Below are 19,302 nucleotides of genomic sequence, written 5' to 3'. Positions count from 1 at the left end.
AACCCTAACCCTAACCATAGCCCTAACCCTAACCCTAACCCTAACCCTAACCGAACCCCAACTCTAAACCTAACCCTTAACCCCAAACCCTAACCCTAACCCTTAACCCTAAACCCCAAACCCTAACCCTAACCCCTAACCTAACCCTTAACCCTAAACCCTAACCACCTTTATTTGTGTTAAATTTTTTTTTCATATATAAATCTTAAGAAATTAAATGTCTTAAGCAACTAAGCCTTGATTAAAAAAAACAACACCATACAATATAACCCATATGTCTATGTTTAGGCAACTTATATATTATGCATTAATTAGATCAGAAGCTTTTTATTCTAAAACATATAGATTCATGCTGTAATAGCCCATATGTGAAGCATTAAGATTTTTGTGAAGCATTAAGTTTGACTATCCTAATGTGAGATAGATAAATTCAGTGTTTATCGTCGGTGTTGTACAAAGATGATAGTAAACGTTGTGTATTTCCTATTACAAAAAGTATTTTCCCCTTTAATAGACTATGCTATAAACCCCAGATACAGTTCCATGTGTTTATTGATAGTATGTCAAAAAAATACATTTTTATATATATTTTCCCAAGACAAAAGGTAACGCATTATCGGATTTAATTGTAACCGGCATATTAAATTCAAATAGGACAACTGATAATTATAGGGGGGTTTCATCCGGGTACTCCGGTTTCCTCTCCCAGTCCAAAGACATGCATGGTAGGTTGATTGGCATCTCTGGAAAATTGTCCGTAGTGTGTGTGTGTGAGTGAATGAGAGTGTGTGTGTGTCCTGTGATGGGTTGGCACTCCGTCCAGGGTGTATCCTGCCTCGATGCCCGATGACGCCTGAGATAGGCACAGGCTCCCCGTGACCCGAGAAGTTCGGATAAGCGGTAGAAGATGAATGAATGAATGAATGAATGAATGAATATTTATAGGCTCAATCTTAATCTCAAAAAAATTACAGTTGAGTATAAAATATGCTATAGAAAACAATATATAATTTGCATCACGACAATCCAGTATAAAGCATACATTATAAGGTCCAAGGTATAATCGGATGGTAGAAAAAACAGAAAATGTACAAAAAGTATTGTTAAACACTGAAGAACCTGAAAAATAGCCATCTTGCTTCATGCATTCCAGGTCTGCAACATGCTTCTATTAGTAGCACAGAGAAAATAAATTGGCGTTTGGTTAAAAATAAACGATGCATGACGATGCAAGAATCTCAGCTTCTCTGAATGTCTGCTTCTGGGTCAAACATTGAACTCATTCTTTTTTTTTTTCTATTTAAACCTAAATGAAGGAATTTTTAATTAGCATGTACCACATGACTTTACTTACAATTTGTGTACTTACAATGGATATAATAATCCAAATAATTATGATGTCTCGAGGTTATGAACTAAAATGATAAGGTGTGTTAGATATTGAATTAATATCCTGCAATTAAAAAAAAAATCTGAGAAAAATTACATTGCACGGTATACAAGTTTAGAATAGCTAGACCTTCAGTGGTACATAGTTACTCCACTTCTCCAAATACAGAGCCTTTACAGAGACTTTGCAGGAGTAGATTCCGGCGTCGTCTTTGCTCACCCTTGTGATGACGTACGTGTCTTTGGCGGAAGGAAGTCCTAGCCTCTGGCTATCTTTGTTGAAGTAGTATTCTATACTGCCTTGTTCTTTAGTATTCAATTTGGTGATACATCTGAAGACCACTTGCTTCCCGACCGTCACCTGATTCGGAACTGTGAGAAGCACCAGTCTCGGATTGTCCAATTTATCTGTAGTTAAACAGAAAAGATAAGTTAAGGCATGTTATGGATTAGACGTTGATAACAGAGAATATTATAATATTCATGCTTTCCTGAGATAATCCATCACTAGACCTTTTTGCGTTAATCATTTCTATAGATCAGTTTAAAGTCCGTCGTTTCATGGTAGCTTTTCGTTTAGCTTGGAATCCTACTTACTACAGTATGTACTTTATAAACATCTTACCTAACACAGCTACAGAACTATTCACAGACTGGGCAGACTGATAATCTAGGTCCTTCAGCCATGTGGCTCTGCATGAGTACATGCCATCATCCTCAAAACTGAGGCTGGGAAACACAAGGTCTGGGTTTTTCTGGGTCTTGATATTTATGCCATCCTTGTAGAAAATTACATCTGAAATCAAGTGGTCATCGCGGACACGGCAGGTCAGAGTCAACGGTTCCTCGATGACTAACTGTTCGACTGAGTATCTCAGGAGAATCCAACCACCTAGTGAAGAGTATAAAAATAATTATATCCATCCATCTGAGAAAAAAAAAAAAAAAAAAAAAATATATATATATATATATATATACACATACACACGCACACACACACACAGTTTTCTGATTATTAAATTCCACAACAATCAGCATAAAGACCAAAAGACGTTTACCATCGACATGTATTTTAAGAGGGTCGCTCAGTACCGACGACTGTGTATAAGGCTGATTCCTTATCGCCTTCTGTCCTTGACAGGTATAACTTCCACTTTGCTGGACGCGTGCCTTCTTTATACTGTACACCGACTTGAAGCCTAACGATACGCCATCATGAAACCATTGATACGTCCAACTGGACGAAGGGTCACCCGGGACACTGCAAGTCAGCTCCACATTTTCCCCTGAAAAGAGTTGCTGGTGTCCTGAACTCACTGTAGCTTTGGCTTTGAGTTGGGTTTCTGTGTCAACATACATTGAAGAAATTCATCAGCGAGATTCGTCAAGCCGTTAAGTACTAAAATTTCGACAGGAAAATTTTACACTCTGTATTAAATTCCTCTAATGGGTTAGTAACTACTGGATTAATTAGCACTAATGCTTTTATTTACATGCCATAATACGCACCTTCCAGCCTGACGACTGCAAGCCAAGTTACAAAAACTGAAGAATGAGACAAAAAAAAAACAGATCAGTTTGAAAATAAAGCTTAAAAATTAAATTTCCCGAGCGGTATTAATATAATAATAATAAAAGACGCGTCTCACGTCACGTCGTCTCGACGTGACACACGCGGCTTATTAATCTTTGCACACACTTACCCACGAAGCTGTGGAAGAAGTGCATTGTTGTCATTCTGCCTTTGGATCTGTGGCTTGTTTAAAAAAGCACCAACCCTTTATATTCTCTAAAGAGATCCAGACCCCCCCCACCCACCACCCCCACCACCCCGTTTATGCTTAAGTCGCACAAAAACAGGAAAAGGACATCTCTTCCTTTTACTGTAAGAGAGGAAAAAAAAGCTTGGCTTCAGCAAAACACGCTGTCGCTTTCACAACCAGTGTGAAAGAATAGCTGGAAATGGCTGTTTAATTTGTTCAGAGATAAAAACAACAACAACAAAAAAAAGAAACACAAAACAAACAACACACTATTTCATTCGTTCTCAGGCTTTATTTCTTTTTTTTTTTTTTAGGTTTCATTGCATAAATAGGCATCAGGCCTTTTCAATGAATTGCCACCCCTGCCTTTAGACATAACCTTATAACGTTGCAGTAACATATGCAGTAGATGCAAGTGGCAAAAGAACGTCTTGACTATTAAATGACTATTAAATTTTTAACATACATACATAATTCTGATGCACTCTTCTCTTATAACATCACTAATATACATACGTCCTTCAACCTTTAACTGCATTAAAGCTTGTATATCGTCGAGCGTTTCGGCCCATCTTCCCATCTTAAATAACGTACGTTTACTTAAAACGGCATGAAGATCGTGACTCCTGTTTAAAAACGGTTCTTTACCCCATAATGCATATATGATAAGCAATATTTAGTGGATTTTAAGACTCGGATATCAAGCCGTTAACGACTTGAATTTATTGGGCAGCTGTTACAGTAAATCCAGATTAGCAGTCTGGAATATTGTCAGAATTGAAACCAGTAGTGTTTATGGATAAAGAAGTAAAACGTTGGGAAGAGCTGGTGTCGAGGCGGCTGAATTCAAATCCGTTCACAGTGCATCGTCGACGTCGTGATTACGTTCGACGAGTTGGATAAAAATCGAAATTTTTTATTTACGCGTCTTAAACGGTGAACGTTTATAATCCGGTGAATAAATTGACTGCGAGACCACAATATCCCTAAAATAAAATCAATTAAATACTATAATAAATAACATGAAATCTGTATTTAAGATACAATTCTTACATAAATTCAAATCACCTGTACAGAAGAGGAAGGAACATCCCTGATTAATACTTCGGTTCTACGCGCTCGTATCCTCTTAAGGAAATAAAAAGTCGTAGCTGTAACTGAAGAGCAGACTGCTTTAAAAGGTTTCTCTGTGAACTGAATAAATAAAAAGTGCATAAATAAAGCTACCCTCGGGTCGCAACGGGAGGAAAGGACGAGGAAAGAGACGGCCGGCGCTCGTCCGACGAGCCGTGACTGCACACACGGGGGTCACGTTCGTTCTAGATACTGAATCACTCCCGTCTTCGTCACTCATCTTCATCGAACTGAAGCCAGGTTTACTGCTCAGATGTTACCTCATAAGAAAGGTTTAATGTTTTCCTATATATACACATTTCTCTTAGGTCACATCGTCATGTCTCACTGGCTCACCATAGCAATTTATAGAAGAACTGCCCTAATAGATAGTGGCCACTAGTGGTCACTAGTGGTCACTAGGCCTAAGTGGATAGTGGCCACTAGTGGTCACTATCTATATTACAATTAAAACTATATTTAGTTTTAATTAAATTAACCTTTTCACCTTTTCTGTCTCAGGGGATGAAGCATATTTCAGGGGCTTAAGGGAGATCTGTAATTTTCCTAAATTACAATTAAAACGATTTCTTCATCCATATGTTTAAAACAACCCCTTTAACATTTATTAATCGTTTACTATTTACTAATGTCACAAGTTTAGCTCGGCGATGTTAAACCTCCGGTGTGCAGTCACTCGAGAGTGTCGGCTTGCTCTATCGCAGCATGTGAAGAGTTACGTAACAAATAAACGCTGCGTGTGGAAGTCAGCTGTGTAACAGAATAAACGTGCAAATCCATTTCCCCTAAAAACGGAAAGATAAGAATACAGATCCCACTTCATATTTAGCCCGCAGTCAGTAGGGCTTGCACTCAGGAGCATGTTAAATATCAACAGTCAATTACAGATGAACTCAGTGGATGGTTTGATCTGGTGTACAGCTACCCAGCGAAAACCTGGGGCTGCAGAGGAGGCGGAAGCCCCTCGCTCTCTACGTTGTCCGAGTCGATCGCAGAGGTGGACGGGGTACAAGAGTCCAGGTGAAGCTCTTTCAGGACATCCTGAACAGAGGCCTCCATTCCGTCTCCCCATTCGATGAGGTCGTTCTCCAACCTGCCGGCACTCTGTGATGAAGAGGATGAAGGATAAGAGCATGCACGGGCCTGTGGCCTGTCAGGGGACACGTGGTCAGACATGTAGAGTTCAAATTCCTCTGTAGACAGGTTTAGAGACTGAGCATCCAACTTCTCTATGAAAGCTATGGCACAGCACTGTGATAAAGGGAGAGAGAGAGAGAGAGAGAGAGAGAGAGAGAGAGAGAGAGAAAGAGAGAGAGAAAGAGAGAGAGAGAGAGAGAGAGAGAAACAGAGAAAGAGAGAGAGTGAGAGAGAGTTTAACATGGTTCTTTTGAAACAGATCACAGAACATTATAATACATTATAAACAGCGGTCATAACTTACACCCACAACAAAATGAAGGCAATAACCGAGTTATACAAAATATACCCCAAAATTCTCTTTATTCAGATGCTACAAGTATAGAACCGCGGCTACTTCACATGTCAATCTTTCCTGTTACTAGAGTAAATTAGAGTTAAGGTTAAAGGCTCACCAGGTTGGTGAAATAATATCCGTCCTCGCCGCTCATGAGACGTCTGGGGTTGCAGAATCGGGTGATGTACTGGATGTTGGACTGCAGTCGCGGTGGGTTGGCCTTCAGCACCACGTAGATCAGCACCGGAAGGAAGTCGTCAGCTGACGCGGCATCTTTGTTGCTGTACTTAATGGCGCGGAAGATGTCCTTGCTGCATCTGGTGACGTAAGCCAACTTATCCCTGGGTACACGCTTGGAGTCCATCTCAATTATATCTGTAGCAAGGAATGTAGTGACTCGTTAGGCTTGCGTGGAACATTCCGGTAATACAAAATGAGAAAAGCCGTGAAGAATAATAAGACCTAATCATGTGGCTGTATTTAAACACACACCCACACCTCCGGTACGTCCGCACTAAAGACTGTTGATTGACAGACGACGGAAACCTCGAGTTTGCCCCAACATCCAAAAGAGCTTAAAATGACTTCAGAAAACAAATACAATAAATAAATAAATAAATAAATAAATAAATCCCAGTTTTATATTAATGCACTTATCTTAATAGTGCTAAAGCTAGGTCACGGAAATACGTACGGCAGACGCTCCATATACGCCGATTTAAATAGTGTGCAATTATTGATATTAACAGAGGTGGGAGTAAGTCACACACGTGCGAGTCACAAGTAAGTCACAAGTCATGAATGTCAAGTCGAGTCTTTTTGTAATATTTGTCAAGCAAGTCTCAAGTCTTAAGTCTGACTCGAGTCGAGTCGAGTCCCCCGTCTCTGAGTCATTTAACTCAAGTCCGAGTCAAGTCTCAAATTTGCGACTTAAGTCTGACTTGAGGCAAGTCGAGTCCCCCATGTCTGAGTCATTTAACTCAAGTCCAAGTCAAGTCTCAAATTTGCGACTTAAGTCTGACTCGAGTCGAGTCCCCCATCTCTGAGTCATTTAACTCAAGTCCGAGTCAAGTCTCAAATTTGCGACTTAAGTCTGACTCGAGTCGAGTCCCCCATCTCTGAGTCATTTAACTCAAGTCCGAGTCAAGTCTCAAATTTGCGACTTAAGTCTGACTCGAGTCAAGTCATATGATCGAGTCCCCCATCTCTGGACATTAATGAGTGATAAACAAGGTTTATTGGGAATGTTTTTTTTTGGAAGGAGTCTCCAGTATCGGTGCTTTTTTTTTTAACAATTAGCATCTCTTCTTCTTCGGGAAAGCCTAAAGGATGATGACTTTGCGGCGTCTCAAGAAAATCTTGTCTTATTGACTTGAACAGAGAGCAAAAACAACAGAGAGGCCGATGAAGCGATAACAGGAAGTAAAACGTTCCGCGACGTTAAACGTAACAAACCGTAGATAAGAGGTGTGGAGGTTCTTTAATACGTTTAAAACCGTTGTATTTGTGTGAAAGGAATTCAACTAGACGGATGTAAAAGGAACAGTGCTTTGTGGCACGACAGAGTGAATCGTACCTGTAATGGCTTTGTCCAGACTGTCTGACACAGCAGGAATCTCCTCTTTCACTGGGGCTCCCAGCATCTGAACCGTAACCCAGTGTAAAGCCCTAAACATACACACGTGCTTTTAATTAGACCTTTAACCGAAATACGAGTCAAGGATTCCTGAAATTATGTAAAATGACCACTGATACATTTTAAAGGTGCGGTGCACAATGTTTGAAAGCCAATGTTGACTTTTGAAATCACCAAAACAAACAAACCCCTAACCCAAATGGGCGTCACCCCTGTTTTGATAGCTCCGCCCCCCACATACATACGTAACCCAGGCGACTATTATGGCGGAACCTGCTGGGGCGGCTGGTCGAGGGGATATTTTTATCAATAAATGAACACAATGAGTAATACTGTGGTGATACAAATGTGTTTTTGTAGTACTGTGTGTTGAAAGGTTTAGCTCCGTTTCACACGAAAGACGAGGTTCAACACCTAGTACAGGGTATAGTATAGGGCACTGAACACTCTCTCCACCCATATTGACAAGACACACCCCTTTATGCTAATGTCAGACATGCGCACTGAACACTCTCTCCGTCGCATATTGACAAGACACGCCCCTTTATGCTAATGTCAGACATGTGCTCTGAACACTCTCTCCACAGCATATTGACAAGACACGCCCCTTTCTGCTCATTGGCTACACGTTTTTTTTGTAGTCGACCCGACTCGGTTTTCTGAAGCATTTCTCAAACATCGTGCACCGCCCCTTTAATATAAGTGTTTGAGCATTCACTGCTCTGCTCATCTCTGCTCTAAAGTCCCACCTGATTCTCTTCTGGATGGTCAAATCTTTAGCCTCGTCGTCTGCAGATTCAGGACAGAAAGCTTGTTCATACAACTGCAACGTTATGTACTTCTCCACTTCGTCCATTATTGCTTCTACTCGCTCTGGACTTCCTGTCTCACACACACACACACACACACACACACACACACACACAGACATAAATCCATAATCAATCGATCTTTTATTATATTTATTTTAATTTAATGATGCGTTTAACTTCGTTACCTTTGAAGAGGTTGTTTAAGCGCTCAGACAAGTTCTGGTAAAAGTCTTGCACGGATTCGGAGAGATCCTCTGCACTAAGATCCTGAAAGAAAATGTCAGAGGATCGTGTGTGCTGTATGTGTAAGCTAGCGAAGCAGGACACCAGGCATTTACTTCAAAACCACATCAGGACGAAGTGTTAATGTAAATATACACAATAGATCATTAGTAAACCAGGTTAAACAGAGTGTTCATGTACTGTTACTGTTAAAGAACTGGTATTAATACTGTAGGTGTGTGTAGGTGTGGCGTTGCTTCGGTATAACCGACGGAACATGAACGTTTGGAACGAATGTGGGCTAAACAGATAGGGACTGAGAAACAAACAGGGATTTGTAGGAAAATGTCAGGAATTTGGATCGTGTGGGGAAAAAAATAAATAAAACACATGATAAGAAGCTTGTGGCCCAAACATGCAGCACGATTGTTCATTCATTCATTCTTAGTAACCGCCTGGTCAGGTTCGCTTAACATTAGGCTACGGTTTTGTTTCTTTTTTGGGTAATAAGCAAATGAAATAGATTTATTCCGCACCCACAATACGGACGCAGATACATATACGGAAAGTGTACGGATACAATTTACAGCGTACCTTCTTGTAAGCTACACTGTGACAGAAAGCATGGCACTGTCTAAAAATATCCCGTCCAGGCTTTTGCACCGTCTTGAGGAAATCGATGAACTGTCTCGTGGCTTGGTCCGTTCCGGCGACGGGCTGCTGGTCGATGCTGGTTGACGGAGGAGGCAGCTGGCTGGGAACGTTGACATCTGGTGGGGAAGGAAAAACTATTCGTTTATGGCGTATCGTATCGCGCCTTTACTGAAAGAACGTGAGTGGAGGCTACTACCATAACGACCTCTGGATATGTCGAGAATTATGTAAAAATACAACGCATACAAATATTTTACCGAATATTTCGTCTAGTCAGCTTAGAATGCGTGGAATCAGCTATCGTTTTCTTATCTGACTGCCCTTTTATAAATGCGTTATAACAAATAAAAGAAAAAAAGAAAAAAAATTCAGGTTAAAGCCAGAAGGCTCTTCGAAGCTTTCTATTTTTTTTTAAATTACAACAATTCATTTGTCTCCTGACAGGAAACAAAGAGCGATCTGACAAAAATGGCAAAGAATGCTGACGGTGCAGGGGCACGAACTTCTGTACACATCCACCCTTCCCCTTCACTTAGAGCTCTCGTACGGATAAATAAAACACACATACAGCTTTATCTTTCCAGTAGGAATGTCGTGGAAACAAGGTATCTTACTGACCCGTGGTGTTATCACCTCTCAAGTGAATGTGCTTGTAAATGAACTGTGATTTAATCGGACGAACAAAGCAGCGTTCTGTGGCTACGTGCCTCTGACTGATAACACCAGCGGTCCGGTATGAACATATCCAGTAAGAAAGAAAGGGTCGATACGGTCAACGAAGATGTTTAAATTTAAATACTACGATGCCGCAGTTCTTGAATTTGTTTCTGCTGCAAGACATCAGCAAAAAAGTTTGCTGTATATTAATATTTCAAGTCACACAGATTATGATTAGTGAATTTGCCCAGTAAATAAATAAATAAAATAATGTATGGAAGAGAAACAAACAATAATGTAATAAAAATAATAACAAAAATGCACTAATAATTAAATAACTATTAAATAATCATTATTTTAAATATTTTAAATAATTATTAATCGTTTTTAATTCATAATTAATTAAATTATGCTTAAATAACAATTAATTAAATAATGATTAATTGTTATTATTAAATTAAATAATTTCAAATTATTAAATATTAAATAATTAAATGTTTTAAATAATTAAATTAAATCATGAATTAGTATCAAAAATGTATGTAATGGAAGAGAAACAAAGCCCTTTGTGTGTGTGCTGTTACTAGAGAATAATCACTGCTATTTATTTTCCTTTATCGACAAAACCCCAAGTGATTTATTCCTTATACACTCAAAAAAAAAAAAAAAAAAAGAGAGTCTGGAACACATTTCTAAAAAAACCCCCAGATAATATAGATAACGATGGGATTTTTTGCAGCACTGTAATGATGGCCTTGCTTCTTATATTTGAGGATTCTGTCATCAGCATTTTAAATGCTTTGTAAATAAGTATTAGAGCTCTTGGGTCAAGCAGATAAGGCAGAATTACAGTAATCCGATCTTAGTGACACAAAAGCATGAGTAAGTCTCTCCTGACCACAAGTGGAAAAAACATCCCAAACCTTTAAGATAGTATTATTTGTTTTTACAGACATTACTCATGTGCTTTTAAAGCTGTGTTGAAAAATGACTCGTATGTTCTAGATCTTTAGGACTTTCCTAAGCATCTTATCTTAATTTAATCACAAGAATATATAGAATATTAGCTGACTAGTTCCAGAAACGTACCTCTGCTTTTTGTCTTTGCAAGCGTGGCGAAAAATTTCTTTCCTGATGGGACAGGGTGTGATTTTTGACTGTTCCTTTTCGCTTCGGGTTTGCTCAGACTTGGGGGCGAGTTCCCTGATTGAGCCCCCTGGTTGCTACCTGCGTAAGCTGCCTCTTCTTCTCTTTGCAGTCTGGTTGACACCAAAAACAAAAAACAACCAAAAAAATTAATAAATAAAAACAGTATAAACAATAAATCACACAGGCAACATGGACATGTACGGACGGTCCGAGGACGTACGATATACACGTCGTTATACGGTATTTATGACAAATGCATATAAAAATCATGTCACATTGATTTTTTTTACCCCCTAAATTTAGTCACCTGTCAAATCCCACAAACAAGACTCGTCTTCTTCGTCAGCCGATGATCACGAAGGATGAAAGTTAACACGTGCTTCCTCTGAGACACGTCTTCCCTAGCTAAAAATCCACGTTTGTTTAGTTTGTCTGTAACTGACAGATGTGAGAGAAACCATCCCACCCACCCGTTAAGCACGGTCGATTTTTCTTCTCCCTTTTCCTTACAGTCGTTGATAGTCGTGTCACTGTCTGGGATTGAACCTGCTAATAATGATAACGATAAGAAGGCGTTCCTTGACCCTCGTCGATTCCTCACCCACATTTACTCTCACCTCTCGGCTAGTTTGTGGTCCTCCTCAATCTGCTTAGCTCGTGAGTTGGGATGCTCCAAACGCCAACATTTGGAACAGAGACCTCCCCAGGCCGAATTGCCATAAAAACCACAGCCTTTATTGCACAGCAAAGCCGCCTGATCCACGTAGATCCCTCGTCGTGCAGTTTTCAAACTCATTCTCCTTTGTACACCTTCGTCAAGTAAAATCAGACTACAGTAAGATAGGATTCTCACGTCACATTTAACCAAAGCAATTGTAATTACATTTATTTATTATATTATAATTATAATAATACTTATTATTATATTATAATATAATTATATTTATTTATAAATAATTATACAAATAATTCTGGTCCATAATCCATAATAATGCAATATTTCAAGGTTTTCTACATCTAATTTGATTGATAGAGTCAATCAGGAGTCGACTGAAAGATTTAGAGTCAATATTAACCAGTAAAACTGATTCGGCTCACAGACAAAATTGTTTTTAAAAAAGAGAAAGAGAGAGAGAGAGAGAGAGAGAGAGAGAGAGAGAGAGAGAGAGAGAGAGAGAGAGAGAGAGAGAAACAGAAAAAAACATTTCGCTTATACGAGAAAAATTCGACCTTTTGTGGCATTTGATCGAAAATGTATAAAAATAAAACGTGTCGTTTGGGTGGAATCGACTCCTGAGATCCGTAACACCAAGAACCGAAATCCAAATCAAAGTTGACACGTTTTATTTTTTTTATTTTAATTATTATTATTATTTAACTCAGAACTTTTCAGAGTTCAGTTCCTGACATTAATGAAAATGATAACAACAAGCGAATCGTGTACCGTACAAAATAACTTTTCGTGTACACACGACATAATACTACAGGTTATTAACATTAGCCGCATCCCAAATAACCCTTCATTCGACTCCTAGTGCACTAACTAGAGCGCGTGTCAGAGTTGAGACACAGAGACACAGTGAAGTAGTGTATATGGAGCAAAGTGTGATTTGGGATGCGGCCGCTTCTGACAGATTCGGAACAATAACAATACAAATGACTGACAGCACACATTTAGCCAGCTAAACATCCCAAAGTTTAAGTTAATGACTCGGGTTGTCTGTATTGTTTAAAGATAATCAGCTAAGATTGTATCAGAATCACAATATAATGAAGTTTTCCTGTCATCTGTTATAATACACAAGCTACACTAGCTAGCTAGCTAAGGAACGGCTGTTCATGACAATAAAGCAGTAATTAACCATCGACACCACAATTAAACATAAAATTAATGTGTAAACATCTTGGAATTACCGGACACTCCGAATGTTGTCAGTCAGTTTCTTTCCACACTCATAAAATTGTAAAGATCGACTGAAAGTCAGCCAAGGCATTAAGAACAGAGGTTTCCATTTCCTGTGAGTCAACTCAACTCAGGCGGTCAAAATAAAAGCCCACATTTTTTTATCCGTGTGTGACGACAGAATCAGAATTAGAATCAGGAGGAGATTTATTTATCTATCTATCTATCTATCTATCTATCTATCTATCTATCTATCTATCTATCTATCTATCTATCTATCTATTTATTTATTACTTCTATTAAAAATAGTATTTTTATTTATTTGTCTCTATTAAAAATACTATTTATTTATTTATATTTAGAAATAAAAAAGAAATAATAAATTAAAAATACTCTTTTTCACTACTTTTTATTCATTACTTCATTTTTATTTCTAGTAAAAAATTATTATTATTATTATTGATTTATATTAAAATAGTATTTATTTATTTATTACTTCTATTAAAAATAGTATTTTTATTTATTTGTTTCTATTAAAAATAGTATTTATTTATTTATATTTAGAAATAAAAAAGAAACAATAAATTAAAAATACTCTTTTTCACTACTTTTTATTCATTACTTCATTTTTATTTCTAGTAAAAAAGTATTATTATTATTATTATTATTATTGATTTATATTAAAAATAGTATTTATTTATTTATTTATTACATTTTTTATTTCTAGTAACAAAAGTATTATTTAAAATGTACTATTTTTTTAGTAAAATTGTATTTATTTTTTATTTCTCTTTTATTTTTACGCTTCTAGTACACAGAGACGACATCAACAATACAATATATACTATATACTGTATATAGTGTATAGCATATAAAGTATATAGTGTATAATGTATATAGCATATAGTGTATAGTGTATATAGTGTATAGTTTATATAGTGTATAGTGTATATAGTATAGTTTATATAGTGTATAGTGTATATAGTAAAGTTTATATAGTGTATAGTGTATATAGTAAAGTTTATATAGTGTATAGTGTATATAGTAAAGTTTATATAGTGTATAGTGTATATAGTAAAGTTTATATAGTGTATAGTGTATGTAGTAAAGTTTATATAGTGTATAGTGTATATAGTATAGTTTATATAGTGTATAATGTATATAGTATAGTTTATATAGTGTATAGTGTATATAGTATAGTTTATATAGTGTATAGTTTATATAGTAAAGTTTATATAGTGTATATTTTATAGGTTATATTTTATAGGTTACACAAATTACAGTCTTTTGTTATCTTATATATTTTGTATTAAATAAATGTACTCTTCATGGTATATAACATGTGTATATTTCAGATACAAGACAAATATTAAAACATGAATAAACCTACGAAATCTATAGCACTTACAAAGCAGTATATTGTCTAAATAAAATATATATATTCATGTACATTGTACTATTTCATTTCCGGCTCCTAATTCCTATAGACTTCGACGTATGACGTCACGACCACACTACGGAACGCCGCTGGTGACTAAGCTCAGAAAGCGCGGACTGAGTGAAAAGGCGATTATTTCAGGTAAACTGTGTTTTTGTGGTAATTCTAACTGTCTAAAATATTTCTTCAAGTCCGGTAGCTGTTACAAAACACACTCGTGTTGCTTTATAAAGTGCAAAATAATGTGTTTTGGAGGTCGCAAATCGTGGCCTTTTTGGGCCTCTGTGCTGCCGTCGTTTTCTGAGCCTGAGAGCACGTAATCCCCGCCTCTCTCGCTTCCTATTGGATAGTGACGCCTCTTTGCGCGTTCCTATTGGACAGACGGTATGCCGCTCATGCGTTTGTATTCATAGGAAGTGTGTCTGCACCAGTTAACATGATATATAATAAAAATGGGAAGATGTCAGTTTAAATCTGCTTAAACTCCACGTTATAGTTACCAGTCGTCCGGTTCCTTTTCGCAGTATATGTGCATTTTAATAACATTTTGTTTAACAGCCTAAGTAATATATTTATGGTTGTGTAGTCAGATCAATATTAAATGTTCAGGTTAACACACGTGTGTTAAGTAGCTGCTGACAATCAACAATGATGTCCAGGAGAAGCTGCATGCACATGTTGTGTTGTGTCGTGTCCCTTCCTCCTTTTCCCCAAATTACACACTACGTGGCCAAAAGTATACGGACACCTGACCATGTGGTTCTTCCCTGAACTGTTGCTACAAAGATGGAATCATGCAATGATATAAAATGGATTTTTTTTTTAATACTGTAGCATTACAATTTCCCTTCGCTGGAACGGAAAGGTCCAAGACGTTAACCTCTACACGAAAAACGAGCTCCAAGAAGATATCGTGTGTTAATGTTTACATCTATAGTTTGGTTCATTTGGTCCGGACCAAAAGCAAAAAAACGATACATTGCAGCCTTTTATCAGTTTTGGTTCCTTTTCACACCACACTGATCGTTCTGTTCCGCACCAGTTGAAACAAACCAAAACGCAGTCATGTGATAACATCCACATCACTCATTGGCCACATGTCTTTGAGCGTATTTCCTAAACTGCTTCTCGATCGGTCAGAATAAACGTGCGGGAAATTTCAACGAAACTCCGGAAGTAAACAAAAAGAGGAAAATACAGCATACAGTACACCACGGAGAGACGACCGCGTGCTGTGATTATGTTCGTGGTTGTAATCTACTACATCGCTTGTATACAGCGTTCTATACAAAGTCTTAATTTTCAGAATGAAGTTTGGATGCGGCTCGAAAATATCATTTTAATGCACTGGAAACGGCGAAGACGCATCGCAAGACACTTCAGGAGGCGGCGAGCGTTACGTTTGCGAAACTGTGACATGCGCATCCTCCGAAAATATTGCCAACGACCCACTACGGCAGCTGGTTTAGTCCAAAATGTGCAATACTTTTTGCAGTTAGGTCTATTCGATCTCGGACCGTGTTCTCACCACAAACGAACCGTACCAGAATTCGTTTGAAAGCGTACCGAGACCTCCTTGAAGAGATGGTCTCGGTACGCTTTCAAACGAATTCTGGTACGGTTCGTTTGTTTGGTCCGCTTTTGGTGCGCACCAGAGTTCGATTGCAGCATTCTCACCAGCCCAAACGAACCGCACCAAACGAGCGATCGAACTCTGGTACGATTCAACCGACTAAACAAGGCAGGTGTGAAAGCACCCTTTAAGTGGAAGAACAACCCCACAGTCTCTTGTCCACAGGGGATCTGTTTAAACAACTATATAAGTGTCCAGATGTTTAGTAACACTACTAATAGCTTCAAACGGTTCATCTTAACCGTCGTGTTAAGTCGGTGGTTTTTGACACGTTCCTTGATCGTAGTTTCAGAAGAGTGAAAAGAAAATCGAAAAAGTTCGATGTTAGAATTAAAACACTTTTAGACCTGCTTTTGTTTGAAAACGATCACCGACACAGAGTAGCCGAGACCCGGGAAGTCGATTGTATTTCAGTACCAGCATTGAAGTGTTTTATTCCTCTTATACCACAGCGATTTGTGAAAAATTGCAATTTAAAAATATATTAAAGAATGTCACATTCACAATTAACACCTTGCACCTGTTAATAGAAATCAACGTATGAATCGAAGTGTGGACATGTTTTGCACAGATAGAAATGATTTTTTTGTCTGAATGTCTGTCTGTTTACTTATTTTTCAAATGTAAGTTTTATAACTTAACACTAGATGTCAGCAAAACCTAAACGAAAACCCACCACCAGATCACAAATATCAGCCGTGTTTCACTGACTTGTGTATTGATTCCTTTCTAACCTCTCTCCCAGTGGCTTTGTGAAATGGTTAGTTAAAGCCGAAGAAATGGACTTTTCAAAAAGAAAGCTACGATCGAGGAAGGAGACGAACAAGGAGCGGCTTGGGATTAAGGACGAACGAGCTCACCCCGATTGCACGGACGCTGCAGATAATAGTAAAAATGAAGGAACTCTTAGTCGGTGTGAAACACTCCTCCCCTCTGTAGCCTCTTATGAGGAGGATAACGGCCGTGTATGTCGTGAGTGTGGTTTTGTGGCGAAAACTCCAACTGCTCTGAAAATCCACTGCAGGAGGAAACACAGTAGCTTGCATTCTCAAGCAATGGGTACGGCAGGTGCGGAGGAAACACGCACAGCTGAAAATGTTGCAATGGAAATGCCTTGTACAGATCAACCAAAATCTATAGTGCCCCCTACAGATCAGCTCAGCACTGATGCACCTCCTGTAGAGCAGTTCAACGGTGTACACCAGATCAGCTCTGATGACCCCCCTGTAGACCAGATCAGCCCTGATGACCCCCCTATAGACCAGATCAGCTCTGATGACCCCCCTGTACACCAGATCAGCTCTGATGACCCCCCTGTAGACCAGATCAGCTCTGATGACCCCCCTGTACACCAGATCAGCTCTGATGACCCCCCTGTAGACCAGATCAGCTCTGATGACCCCCCTATAGCCCAGATCAGCTCTGATGACCCCCCTATAGCCCAGATCAGCTCTGATGACCCCCCTATAGCCCAGATCAGCTCTGATGACCCCCCTATAGCCCAGATCAGCTCTGATGACCCCCCTATAGACCAGATCAGCTCTGATGACCCCCCTATAGCCCAGATCAGCTCTGATGACCCCTCTATAGCCCAGATCAGCTCTGATGACCCCACTATAGCCCAGCTTTGCTCTGGTGCGCAGCGTTTTGAGCGTCTCTACTGCAGGTGCTGCGGTCTTTACACCTGCACAGCACAGGAGATGAACGCACACCTGAACGATGAATCCCACCGAAACTTGGCACTGGAGAAAAACATTGGCCCAATGTTTGAGCAGTGCGTTGAAAAAGTGCTGGTCATTCTATCAGACGAACAAAAGCACACAGACGAGCAGAGCGAACAAGGCGACGGCGTCGGTGAGGACGTTCAAGAGACCGAATCGGCTCAACACACTTTAGAAGAGTTAATGGAGACAAACGTTTCTCACAAACGGAAACGTGGAAGACCGAAGTCATCTCAGGTAATGAGCTGCAGTCACTGCGGCCTCGTGGCCTCTAATCCAACAAACCTCAGCGTGCACATCCGCCGCAAACACAGCCGCACGTACAGCTTCCACTGCAAACTGTGCAACTACTCCTGCGTGACCAAAGGAGACATGGATCGGCATTGCGAAACCAAAAAACACATTAAACGAATGCAGAGCGACAGCGATGGACAAGAGGCAGTTATCATGCTAAATGCTGAGCAGGTGGCTCAGCACGGCGAGGCAGGGCCAGCTGAGAAAACACACAACGCAGCGAATGCTACACAGCAAGAAACACCAAATGTAGAGGAGGAAGGCGAGGCAGAGGGAACCGGAAGTGACGTTCCCTGTAAAAAGCCCAAGTACGACTCGGTTTACTCGTGCGATCACTGTTACTTCGTTGCGCATTCTGCACTTTCGCTGGCCCTGCACGTGCGTCGCAAACACACCCGGGATTTCGAGTTTGTGTGCTTGGCATGCAGTTATTACGCAGTGACACGTAGAGAAATGTCGCGACACACTGCGACAGAGAAACACAAACTCAAACGGCAGAGATACCTACAGAAACAGTACGACACACACCAACACGACAAGAACGCAGATGAACACAACGGCAACACGAGCCAACTTGCCGACGACGTCGACCAACGATCAGACAGCGCAGACAAAAACAAAGACAACGCACAACAAAATACCGACGACTTGTCTGAGAACCTGCAGCCAGACACCAAAACCTCGCACCAGAACACTGACCCAGAACCAGATTCAGGTGGTCCAGAAAAAGACAAAGCACCAGAAAAAGTAAGTGCAGAAGAAGAAGAGCTGAACTCGAACCCACTGGATCTGAAATCCAGTGAAGATACAAAAGACTCGTTAGAGTTCCCTAATCCAGCAAACACAGAGATGGGTGAGGAGGAATACAACAATGGGGATGGTAATGATGATGATGACGACGACGATGACGATGACGATGATAATGATGAGGATGATGAAGAAGAGGAGGACATGTGTGAGACAACTGCTGATAGTCAGTGTAGCGAGAGGCGTGTTTTCAGGGCAACCGCGTTTGACGAGTGCGTGTTCTCCTTGAAAGTGCCGACAGACGGACCGTGCGACAAAGATGACGGAGAGTCTTATAAATCTCTCTATGAGGCAGCAAAAATGTTAAAAATGTCAGAAGGCCATGAAGTGAGCACACGCGTCCGGTGCGACGACTGCGGGTTCTTGGCGGAGGGTCTCAGCGGCCTGAACGTCCACATCACGATGAAACACTCGTCGAAGGAGAAGAACTTTCACTGCTTGCTGTGTGGGAAGTCCTTCCACTCTGACAGCAGCCTGCAGCAGCACCTAAGCAGCTCGGCACACCTACGGACGGAGCGCGGCAGTGTGGACGAGCGGCCCGACGGAGGCTCCGCCTTCAGGTGCGTGCGCTGTAACGAGCCCTGCAATTCGGAGCAAGAACTTTTCGTACACATCA

The 19,302-nt window shown here is 39.8% G+C and overlaps 3 protein-coding genes across 3 annotated transcripts in view; 1 reads left to right on the top strand and 2 right to left on the bottom strand.

Annotated features, from left to right (window-relative positions):
• Positions 1-534: 534 nt before the first annotated feature.
• Positions 535-3,216, bottom strand: LOC113646843 (high affinity immunoglobulin gamma Fc receptor I-like). Its single transcript, XM_027153310.2, has 5 exons — positions 3,093-3,216; positions 2,899-2,934; positions 2,448-2,732; positions 2,015-2,281; positions 535-1,797 (listed from the first exon to the last, which is right to left on the bottom strand). The coding sequence occupies exons 1-5, from the start codon at positions 3,124-3,126 to the stop codon at positions 1,514-1,516; spliced, it is 906 nt and encodes a 301-aa protein (XP_027009111.1). The 5' UTR covers positions 3,127-3,216; the 3' UTR covers positions 535-1,513.
• Positions 3,217-3,424: 208 nt separating this feature from the next.
• Positions 3,425-12,962, bottom strand: rabgef1l (RAB guanine nucleotide exchange factor (GEF) 1, like). Its single transcript, XM_027153302.2, has 9 exons — positions 12,805-12,962; positions 11,508-11,700; positions 10,831-11,000; positions 9,025-9,200; positions 8,394-8,475; positions 8,146-8,278; positions 7,337-7,428; positions 5,879-6,135; positions 3,425-5,537 (listed from the first exon to the last, which is right to left on the bottom strand). The coding sequence occupies exons 2-9, from the start codon at positions 11,684-11,686 to the stop codon at positions 5,208-5,210; spliced, it is 1,419 nt and encodes a 472-aa protein (XP_027009103.2). The 5' UTR covers positions 11,687-11,700; positions 12,805-12,962; the 3' UTR covers positions 3,425-5,207.
• Positions 12,963-14,228: 1,266 nt separating this feature from the next.
• znf407 (zinc finger protein 407) overlaps positions 14,229-19,302 on the top strand; it is a 12,541-nt gene continuing 7,467 nt past the window's right edge. Inside the window, exons 1-2 of the mRNA XM_027153292.2 lie at positions 14,229-14,372; positions 16,610-19,302. The exon at positions 16,610-19,302 is cut by the window's right edge and continues 171 nt beyond it. Coding sequence (XP_027009093.2) covers positions 16,644-19,302 — 2,659 coding nt within the window. The 5' untranslated portion in view covers positions 14,229-14,372; positions 16,610-16,643. The remainder of the gene's footprint in view (positions 14,373-16,609) is intronic.

This window comes from Tachysurus fulvidraco, chromosome 22, assembly GCF_022655615.1.
Source record: "Tachysurus fulvidraco isolate hzauxx_2018 chromosome 22, HZAU_PFXX_2.0, whole genome shotgun sequence".
NCBI classification, from domain to species: domain Eukaryota; kingdom Metazoa; phylum Chordata; class Actinopteri; order Siluriformes; family Bagridae; genus Tachysurus; species Tachysurus fulvidraco.
The sequence above is the reverse complement of the archived record's forward strand: the minus strand, read 5'-3'. Positions and strand labels throughout refer to the sequence as shown.